General features: G+C 32.9%; 1 protein-coding gene across 9 annotated transcripts in view; it reads left to right on the forward strand.

Moving 5' to 3' along the window:
• LOC127842799 (uncharacterized) overlaps window positions 1–11,064 on the forward strand; it is a 290,851-nt gene extending 279,787 nt beyond the window's left edge. For all 9 annotated transcript variants that reach the window (XM_052372516.1, XM_052372515.1, XM_052372513.1 and 6 more), the window contains 2 exons: window positions 2,224–2,295; window positions 3,881–11,064. In XM_052372516.1, coding sequence (XP_052228476.1) covers window positions 2,224–2,295; window positions 3,881–3,994 — 186 coding nt within the window. In that variant the 3' untranslated portion in view covers window positions 3,995–11,064. The remainder of the gene's footprint in view (window positions 1–2,223; window positions 2,296–3,880) is intronic.
• Window positions 11,065–11,850: the final 786 nt, after the last annotated feature.

An 11,850-nucleotide genomic window follows, 5' to 3' on the forward strand; every position in this document is an offset into this window, starting at 1 on the left:
AAAGGTCAAGGTCACGGTGACCCGAAATAGTAAAATGGTTTCCAGATGATAACATAATAACGCTTATGCCTAGGATCATGAAAATACATAGGTACATTGATCTTGACTTGAAGATGACCCCTATTGATTTTCAGGTCACTAGGTCAAAGGTCAAGGTCACAGTGACCTGAAATAGTAAAATGGTTTCTGGATGATAACTCAAGAACGCTTATGCCTAGGATCATGAAACTTCATAGGTACATTGATCATGACTCGCAGATGAAATAATGATGAAACTTGACCAGGATGTTTGTCTGGACAATATCTAGGTCAAGTTTGACATTTGGTAAAGTTTGAATGAACCGACTCCTCTCAGGTGAGCGAACTAGGGCCACCTTGGCCCTCTTGTTGTTGAAACTTACAGCCACAGAAAGGATACTTGGGTGGTCCTGAACCCAAAGTGCTCAAATGGGACCAGTTTTGTGCAAAAGATGGCTGCCAGAGCTATGAATAAAATAATAAAAAACAATTATGCATCTTAACTGCTGGTTAGCTTTTTAGCCGGATTTTTTTCGAAAAAATCTCGGCTTATAGATTGATGTTGTCGGGCGGGCGGGGGGGCGGGCGGGCGGGCGGGGTGGCGGCGTGCTCGAAAATGTTAAAGTTCTTATTTCATGGTATAACTTTGGTATGCTTGGACCTAGAGTCTTCAAACTTGACATGAAGGTTGGCCAGGATTAACAGATGACCACTGGTCATTTCAAGGTCATTCATTTGAAGGTCAAGGTCACTGTGACCTTCAATATAAAAAATGTTAAAGTTGTTATAACTTTGGTATGCTTGGACCTAGAGTCTTGAAACTTGACATGAAGGTTGGCCATAACTAGTTAGTAACCACTGGTCATTTCAAGGTCATTCATTTGAAGGTCAAGGTCACTGTGACCTTGAATGTAAAAATGTTAAAGTTCTTATTTCATGGTATAACTTTGGTATGCTTGGACCTAGAGTCTTCAAACTTGACATGAAGGTTGGCCAGGATTAACAGATGACCACTGGTCATTTCAAGGTCATTCATTTGAAGGTGAAGGTCACTGTGACCTTCAATATAAAAATGTTAAAGTTGTTATAACTTTGGTATGCTTGGACCTAGAGTCTTGAAACTTGACATGAAGGTTGGCCAGAACTAGTAAGTAACCACTGGACATTTCAAGGTCATTCATTTGAAGGTCAAGGTCACTGTGACCTTGAATGTAAAAATGTTAAAGTTGTTATAACTTTGGTATGCTTGGACCTAGAGTCTTGAAACTTGACATGAAGGTTGGCCAGAACTAGTAAGTAACCACTGGACATTTCAAGGTCATTCATTTGAAGGTCAAGGTCACTGTGACCTTGAATGTAAAAATGTTAAATAAATAGTATTATTTCATCTAAGTTTATTTTCTTACATTTGATAATGAAATTGATGGAAACTTCAAACAATATGTTACTAATTTGCTAATAAAAAAATTGAGATCAAACTTTCCTAATTGTCAATTCAAGTTCATATTTGTGACCTTAAATGTTATTGTTGTTCATGTATATGCATGCATTCAAAACATAACACAAGGTTTGCTCATGCCTTGAAAAGTACTTACATTTCATTTTGACCTTTGAACAATATTTCAGTAATTTAAGTATTGCATTGACAAAAACACGAAAGGTACTTTCCTGTCATTTAAATCAAAAATCCGGCTTCAATGCGGTCATCTCCGACCGCGGAACTCTTGTTAATTCATAAAACAGTTTTCTTTCACCATTCTCCCCTTAACTCTGATTAAAGTTTGGCATTTACTTGCATAAGCATGTGAACTTGCTTTGGTAATTCAGCTTTCACAGGATGCCATATGACTAAAATAATGAATATAATAGCAGAAAAACCAAGGAGATAAAAACAGAATCTTCAGTATTTGCAGAGTAATTGCCCTTTGGGTAAATTTCTTATGCAGAGGATAACACCATTAGTATTTAAAATGAAACTGTAGAACAAAAAGGGGACATGAAAAGTGCAAAAGAAATTGAAAATTATCCAATGTTTTATAGTACTTGCTATGGCTTATTTTCTGTAGCACATTGTAAGTACATTATGTAAATCCCTGACAAAATGCTCACTTGAGATGGCAGGATTTTGACATGTCAAATATATCATTCTTTATGAAGAAGATGCAACACTAAGCTATAATCACAATGTGTGCTTTCTTTTTTTAGGAATATCCATATGATAGGTTGAAGATCTCCAACTTTGATCTTCCCAAAGATGTAGATAGAAATATGTTAGAGGTAGGTATTTACAGGTCAAAGATGTAGATAAAAATATGTTAGTGGAAGGTATTCACAAGTTTGTCATCACTGTGTTAAAGATGTTTTTAACCAGAATTTGCTGTTGTTGTTATAGCTTACTTTTCTAATCTGGAAGTGTTCATTGTAAGCTAATGTGGTGACCCTATGCCCAAGGTAATTGTACATCATATTTCATGTGCAGTCAATTTTTACATGGTTATTCCACACTAGAGGCTTCATTTGTATGCCCCCGGATTGAATGATCGGGGGTATATTGTTTCTGGCTTGTCTGTCAGTCAGTCACTCATTTATTCATTCATTAATTCATTCATTCATTCATTGTGTGTCCCAAAACTTCAACCTTGGTCGTAACTTTTGAAATATTGAAGATAGCAACTTGATATTTGGCATGCATGTGCATCTCATGAAGCTGCACATTTTGAGTGGTGAAAGGTCAAGGTCATCCTTCAAGGTCAAATATATGGTTCAAAAGCGGCGCAAGAGGGAACATTGTGTTTCTGACAAACACATCTCTTGTTCATCAAATTTTCATAGAATCAGTCTTGGTCAGAATGTTTATTTTGACTATATCAAGTTCAAAGCTGGGTCGTGTTTATCCCGAAACTAGGTAACAAGATCAAATCTTAGAACAATCTAGAATCCACATTTATGGTTCAATCTTAATAAAACCTTGTTATTATGTTTATCTTGACAAACAATAGGCTAATGCATCCAAAAACTTGGAAGCCAGGTGATATCTTGGAAAAATCTGGTTTCCTCTCTAGAATACACATTTATGATACTATCTATACACTTGGTCTGAATATTTTTTTGTACAATAATTATATATGTGCTGATTTTTTATCTGGGGCATATGCTTCAAAAAACTAGGTCAAATCATGAAAAAAAAACGTGTTACCTTTCTAGTGGCCACATTTATGAATCTTGATAAAACTTTCTGGTAATGATCATATTGACAAAATCTTAGCCAAGTTTGTATCAAGTTATGTAATATACCAGTTGTGATATTTTAATAAATATAATCTAATAATTGTAAAAAAATACGGTATTTTTGAACTTTTATTTTTTCGTCAATCGTGGTTGGCGGTCCCTTTAAGAAAAAATATAGTGATCAAGAAAAGTAACTGTTCATATTCTTCTTTTTTAATTACCTCCCTTTGTTTCATTTCATATTTTATTCTCTAAAGCATTACTCCAACACTATATAACTAATTGATCCTTGAAAAATAAGTATAAATGACACAGATGCCATTTTTTACAAATATTATTCTACTCTCTAAAACAAATGTTGTCATACAAGCAAACACATTTTGGCAGGGATTTGGCACTACTGTGACAAGCTCTTGTAAATTTAGAATTTATTTTTTTTATTTTCAATTTAAGAATTGTGGCTGGCGCTATTTTGCAACACTTTTTAGTCATAACACAAGCCATTTGTGTGATACATGCTATGATAATGCTCTTCAAACAATACTTTAGTGTAATATACTCAATTTGATGAATTAGATACCGTAAAACAGGTTAGTTTCACCGCTGAGTTACAAGATGTTTTCTTTCTCTGTAGATCCATTTACCGGAGGACGAGTTTGTAGATATATTTGGAATGTCCTCTGAAGAGTTCCATCACATGCCTGAGTGGAAACGAAACGATCTGAAACGGAAAAAGGACCTGTACTGAAATTACAAGGAAGAAAATTGCGTACAATTTTAAGCAGGGATTATGAAATTTGTGTTCCACAACAGGCTTGCTTTTGGCGAATGATGTCAGCTCAGAGGTTTTAAGTGATACCAAATTTAATTATGGAATAGTGTTGTCATTAAATGCTGTTTGACCAACAGGGCAATGCAAACTGTTTGTTTTTGCCATCCCTGAATATTTGTATATTCAATGTGTTCAAATTATTTTTGTATTCGAGCCGGGATACAATTCACCCAGCCGCACACGTGTACACAGAATGACTGACTACAGATTTTAGCTAAGTGTTGTAAGATTGTCCCATACTGCTGCGCGACTGGTGATGTCTTTCTGTGAAAAGTCTGTGAAATGTCGGTGAAATTTTGTTACCATGTGAAATCTTCTATCAGAGTTTTCCTTCACTTCTCTTACAATACACCTATGATGTTGCCTCAACTTCAAGAATCTTGCAAAAATGGAAAATAAGTATGTATTTTAAGCACATATGAAACAGTTTTAAGGATTATAGACCACCAGCATAAAAATAAAGAATGAACAAGCGTGAGTGGGGTGGGAAAGATTGTCTTAATAGGGGAAAATTTAAAAGTTGTGATTCCTAATAACGTGTGCTCATTACACAAGTTAAGCATAAAACTTGTGTATCTGAAATTGAAATTTAAGAAGACAGTACAGTTTTACACTCATTCCTGTATTAATGATTTGCACAAATAAATCGGTTTTCAACCGATGGGAAACAAAATCCCTGAATGGACAGGGAGAGTTAACAGTATTGTGTGTCTTAAATATTACACTCATGCAACCAAATACCAAAAGGATTTAAGTGAACAAGTTCTCAGATTTTAATACAGCGTATTTCTGAAAAATGAACGTAAATGTATTTACTAATAATCTATAACATCAGAAGAAATAGTAAATAGGTTTAATGGAACACTTTTCCCTCACTGGAAATTGAACCCTGGACCTTGTGGAATAAACGTTAACATGCTACCACTGGGCCAGCTCGGCATAGAATTAACTGCTTATTTAAAATGCTATGAAATAAGTAAATTTTCTATGACATGGATAACTTAATACTTTTTTAGCTCACCTGTCACGAAGTGACATGGTGAGCTTATGTGACCGTGTGATGTCCGGCGTCTGTATGTGCGTGCGTGTGTGCGTCTGTCAACAATTTGCTTGTGTAGACAGTAGAGGTCACAGTTTTTATCCAATCTTTATGAAATTTGGTCAGAATGTTTATCTTGATGAAATCTGGGTTGGGATTGTATTTGGGTCATCTTAGGTCAAAAACTAGGTCACTTGGTCAAACAATAGAAAAAACGTCAACAATTTGTTTGTGTAGACAGTAGAGGTCACAGTTTTCATCCAATCTTTATGAAATTTGGTCAGAATGTTTATCTTGATAAAAACTGGGTTTGGATTGTATTTGGGTCATCTGGGGTCAAAAACTAGGTCACTACGTCAACACTAGGTCAAATAATAGAAAAACCTTGTATAGACAATAGAGGTGGCAGTTTTCATCCAATCTTTATGAAATTTGGTCAGAATGTTTATCTTGATTGAAAATGGGTTGGAATTGTATTTGTGTCATCTTGGGTAAAAAACTAGGTCACTAGGTCAAATAAAAGAAAAACCTTGTGTAGGCAATAGAGGTCACAGTTTTCATCCAATCTTTATAAAATTTGATCAGAACGTTAATATGATGAAATCTGGGTAAGGAATGTATTTGGGTCACCTGGGGTCAAGCACTAGGTCAATAGATCAAATATTAGAAAAATCTTGTGTAGACAATAGAGGTCACAGTTTTCATCCAATCTTTATAAAATTTGGTCAGAATGTTTATCTTTATGAAATCTGGGTTGGGATTGTATTTGGTTAGTCAGGTGAGCGATTCAGGGGCATCATGGCCCTCTTGTTTACATTTTGTTTCACAATCCATCAACAAAATGATTTTAAACACATTTTTTGAGTCACGAATGTTATTTCCATATGTTAACAAGCCCCCTTTAAGACTCTTTTTCATAGCCAACCATAGATATGAATATAAATCGGGTGTGGTATAAGAGGTCATTCACATGCTGTCTGGTCATTTTTGGTGCATGGGTGTGGAAATTAGCAGAATATGTTTTAATATAAAAAGAGTTGTGTTTTAGTGCATAATTAATAATATAAACATCAGTTTTACAGTGATTAAGAGTGATATTAAGATGTTTGTTTTAGCTGCTTTCTTATTAAGACAGTTTTTATGAAATTTCTAATAAAAAAACAACACAAAGTGTGTTGCATAATTAATTGTTTCAAACTAATTAACTGATATTCTTTTTTTTTCTTGGCATTCAGTTGAAAATAATATAAACAGTTATATTTGGACATTGTATTAATTTTATATGTGTGTTACTGAATGTGTTATTTATATTACCATACTTGCGGCTTTTTATACTTGTCTATCTACCCCTACTTATTTAAGTAATTTTTATATGTTTTAAATCGGTACCATTTTTATACAGGTATTTTTACATACCTGTTCTCTTGCTTCGATCTTTTTTTCTGAAACTAATTTATATTAATGCACCCTTTTGTCTGTTAAGATTTCTCTTAATTTGGATGAATGTTTGTGTCCTTAAACTTTTATGTGACATGTGATACAATATAAATTATCATAATCAAAACAAAAATGCTGAATCAGCGACAATCACTATGCAGCAAATATAACATGGTTAAACAGAATTATATATTTATTTAGAATTCAGAGAAATATATTATACCTGTTGTTAGATTGGTATTCAGATATTTATGCAGTCAATATTTGTGTGATCCCTAAACCTGACAATATTTGTGTGATCCCTAAACTTGATTAATGTCGTTGTTGTGCATTTACAAGTCTGCCTTTGTGAGAAAAAAGATGTTTAGTTGAATGTATAGCTGTCTGACATAAACTGACACTGAACATACGTGCATGAATTTATTAAAGGACGGTTGTGAAGAGAACATTGTAGCCTTGCGATAGAGATACCAGGCTTAATGTATGTGCATAAAGTGTACCAAATCAGATTGTGCAGTCGGCATACTTATATTTAAGTTTACATGATGTGTGTATCAGTCAAAGAGAAATTAAATAAAGTGCATTCGATATCATCTTAAAAAATGAATGTACACGTATGGGTCCATGAGACAAAACATATGCAACAAACAGAAGATTTCGCGCGTATATTTGTTTTTGAAATATCTCCATTTTCAAATTAAAATGCTTAAAAAGACATGTAAGTTTCCAGTATGCATGTTTGTTTGTTTCACTTTTAATACTGTATCTTTTTGAAAAAAATATTGTGCGTAGTTTCCATTTAAGATTTCTTTATCTGAGATTGCTGTATAAAAGCTGTGATGAAGTTTTTGTGTTAATAATCATTAGGTAAAAATAGGTATGGAAAAATGTATTTTAGTTTTAAAGCATTGAACATAATTATTTGCTCACTTAAACACATTTTGAGAGATCTGCTTGAAATTGTATTTGATAACCAATATTGGTAGTTGTTAAAAATTATGATAGTGTGTATGTGTGGTTCTAAAGATTAACAAAGTGTTTATGTGGGTGGAAACAACAAAAATGTAAAAGAAGTGATTTTGTTTTTGTCTCAGAAAAAGTCCATAAAATTTAGCTTTTCCAAAATGAATCCAAATTATCAAATATGCATTAGTACAAATTATTTCTCTTTTATTTATTTTATGTTGTCACATTATTGTTTTGTTATTAGTTGTTGTTATTTTCATAGAGTAGGTTTAAATGGGCATAGCTGTACAAATGAATGTCTGTTAAGAAATTTGAATATTTTTCTTTATAATCATAAGTTACTTAATAGTTTAATAATAACTATTAAATGGACTTGTTATTTACAGGTTTCCGTTAGAAATCAGTGTTTACAAAAATGCAATTTTTACTTGATTTTTTTACCTGCGCAAAATATCAGTTGTAAATAAACAATATAGGTCTGATTTGTGATTTGTAAAATTAATGAAATTTTTATGTAAAAAATGTTATAGGTACATAAATCAGGTCTCAAAAAGGTTGTGTTGTTAAGTGACTGTGGGTTGATCATAGCTTTCAGGTTTATTTTTAGCTTACATTTATGTACTTGTTTCAGTTTTTACTGTGTTGTTTGTAAATAGGCTAATTCTGAGTTGTGCAAACCAGTAAGTATCTCTAATTATTGTTGTTTTTGTGTTATATTTATTTATGCTTTATTGATGAAAACAGTGTTACAATTGATAACATAACTGTTGACAGTTCAAGAGAAGTTTTTACCTCTCTGTAAAACCCATGTTGTGATTTACCTTTCTGTAAAACCCATGTTTTGATGGCATTAGTGATTACAGCTGGTAGCAAATTTAGAACTTTTAGTTCAAACATGCCTTTTCTGTAAATTCTGCAAAGTTTATTACTCAATGTATTCTTCTCACATACACACAAGAGTTTGATCACAATCTCATAACTAAAAAGCATTATAATTTGTTGTATGGAAGAATTATACAATTTAATATGAATATATCCTGTAGCAAACACAAATAAAATGTTGTTTCATGAGAATTAAAAAAAATACATATGTCTTACATATCTTACACAAATATGTACAATACTACAAACATCGTGAAATCAGACTGTATATGTCAGATGTGTTGGTCATCATCAGGGCCGTACCCAGGAAATGTTGACTGGGGGGGCCCAAAGGGGAGGGTGCGGGAGGGGTTGCCCCTCCCTAATATATATATTTTTTTTTTATTAGGTACTGTTAAAGGTGAATTTTAATGCATATAGAAACATATGATGTGTTATAAATTTATGGATATATAACAAGTAAATCAGCACCTTTCTGAAGTCTAAAGCTTTATCCATTACGGACCGTCCATAAAGTATGTCACGCTCCAGGTGGGGGGAGGGTGAGTAAGAAAGTGACAGTTTGTGACATGGGGGAGGGGAGTCAGGCCATGTGTGATGTCACACATTTATTAAAAAAAAATTGTATAATTTATTTATTATTTCTTAAGTAGAATTTAAAAATAATTTTCAAAAAAAATTGTGAAACATTTGAATTAGTTTTATGTCAAAATAAGACGAATTGCGTATCCTGATTCTGTTGTTCGAATGTTTAATAGGCAACTTGGCTGGGCCGGCTTATTCAATAGGCACAACCTCCACACAGATTTTAATGACGAAATAATTGGACTGTTCCATTATTAGTTAGTAAAGGGCTGAAAGAAAATCTAAATTATAATTTCGTTTTTATTAGAGGTTAACACGTGGATAAATATTCATTCTGCTCATCGTAACAACCCTTCAGTTATAAAAGCCTGTAATGTGAAAGTTCTTTTACCGGTAAGTGAAATTTTAATATGGTTTAATAGTGAATTGAGTTTTATTTTAAATTTAAATTAAGTATTAATCTTAAAAAAATGTTCGAAAGTGTGAGTTTGTGACATACTTTAGGGTCCAAGATTTTGTAACAGTTTGTGACATGCTGGGGTAAAAATGGTAAAAAAAGCGTGACATGCTTTATCAACGACCCCTTAGTGTGAAATTCACACACATGTTTAAAGCTTTAGATTTCAGAAATGTATTACACTTTATAAAGAAGTAAAAGCAACCTTTGAAACTAAAAAACCTTTATTATGAAATGTAACATAAAGTATGACTGTAAGAGAAAATACTACTATTGTTATATGTCAGTAACATATAACCTACTAGTATTTTCTCTTTGAAACCAAACCTCCTCTATATAAAATTTCAAAGTAAATTCATTATAAAATGTTTATCATCTACAAGACAGTTTTCACAGAAATGTTTAATAAGCTATGACTCTAGAGGAGGTTTGAATTCAAAAGAGAAAACACTATTATCGTTCAGACCTACGACCTTCTTTATCAGTTCCATCCATTCGCTGTGTCTCTTTCCTTGACCAAACAAAAGACGTGTTACACCCACCGCCAAAAGATGAAGCATTGAGCACAATGGGTAATTGACAGATCGGGCATGTGTGTACAAGGTGATAAGAAAACAATGCCTAGGGGCTTATCTCCACTGGCGAGTAAATTAGCGCTAATCCCCTTGTGTATCAGGGGCAATAAAACAAATCTGCACATTTGTATTGCAGGGAAGTGCACTGTGGGCCCTTTCACGTGAGAAAATTTGCAGTGGGCCCATTATTAAAAAAATCATAACTCGATAGCCAGCTGGGGGGGCCCGGGCCCCTGGGCCCAGTGCCTGGGTACAGGCCTGATCATGAACATTTAAATCTAATTTGACTGTAGTATTTTAACATATCATTATCATCCATTCAGCTTTATTCTGTCTTGAGTTTTAAACAACTCACACAATTCTGGAAACACAAGGCATTACATTAATACAGAAATAATGCTCAGGATGTGAAACGATTTGTCATTTCATACCATATTTTATTGCATAAGTTATTAAATGAGGAATTTTGTTAGTAAGCCAGCGTTTTAAAAGTTTACTAAAAAAAATTCTTTGAAGAATTTAATAATTCATAACATGAAATGACAACTTTTGTAGTATTCATTTTTATCATGTGCTTTATAATAAGCACAGAAATTTAATTTTACGTGAAAGTCATGATAAACGTGAAAGTTGTATAAATTTTGTGACTTCACATGATAATGTAACATGATATCTTGGGCCCATAAGGCATTACAAAAACAGCCAATTAAAACGCTCAAAACATTGTTTTGCACATGTTTATGAAATACAATTATTTATTATGGTTATATTTCATATGAGATAAACATATTCAGTATGTTTATATTTCATAGAGCACAAGGTGAAGCATTTACTACCAACGTTCATGCCAGTACATGCCTTCATAATTTATAAATTATAAGTGTATGTCAGTATACAAGTAATCATTTTTAGCCAGAATTGGTTTTTAGCCTTGCATATGCTCATGACGTTTTGCCCTTTACATGTGTTTCATTTATAATAATAAGTAATACATTTATATTGAAACCACTTTTTGTTGACAAAAATATATTATAAAATCATTGTATCATCTCTTTTTGGATTGTATTCTTGTAAAACTGCAAATGTTGATTTGTGAAAGCAGTTTCGTTTTATGTACATATTTTTTCCGTCTCTAGCTTTTAATTTTCATGTCATGGAATGGGTAGAAACAAAGTGCAATGTTTTTGTATGTAATCATTTGTATGCTTAGTGTTAATTACAAAGTAAAAGAATTAGAAAATAAGAATGAATGTGTGAGTATTTAAGTACAGAAACATATCTATGTATCAAATGTAGGGCATAGTTAACTTATATTCAATACACTGTTTCATATCAATAATTTTGTTACAAAAACAAATCTTACCATATACATTTTGGATTTGTATTGCCCTGCGTTAAATTTTTAAAAGAATCGCTCATATTTTGACTAATTGATACAAACTTGTCTGCAAACTTTTCAACGTACTACGTTCAAACTTGCTTTGTTTTTAACCAAGTTTTCCGAAGAAAAAACTTTGTCGTTCATTGTGAGATTTTAAAATCATTTGGCACATTTGTTCACCATCATTAGACGGTGTGTCGCGCGAAAGAATTATGTTGATATCTCCAATGTAAAGGTCACAATTTGACATCAAAGGTGAAAAATGGCTATAAATGAGCTTGTCCGGGCCATAACTTTGTCGTTCATTGTTAGATTTTAAAATCATTTGACACATTTGTTCACCATCATTAGACGGTGAATCGCGCGAAAGAATAACGTGGATATCTCCAAGGTCAAGGTCACACATTGAGTTCAAAGGTCAAAATTGGCCATAAATGAGCTTGTTCGGGC

The sequence above is a fragment of the Dreissena polymorpha genome, chromosome 8, assembly GCF_020536995.1.
Source record: "Dreissena polymorpha isolate Duluth1 chromosome 8, UMN_Dpol_1.0, whole genome shotgun sequence".
In the NCBI taxonomy this organism is placed as follows: Eukaryota; Metazoa; Mollusca; class Bivalvia; order Myida; family Dreissenidae; genus Dreissena; species Dreissena polymorpha.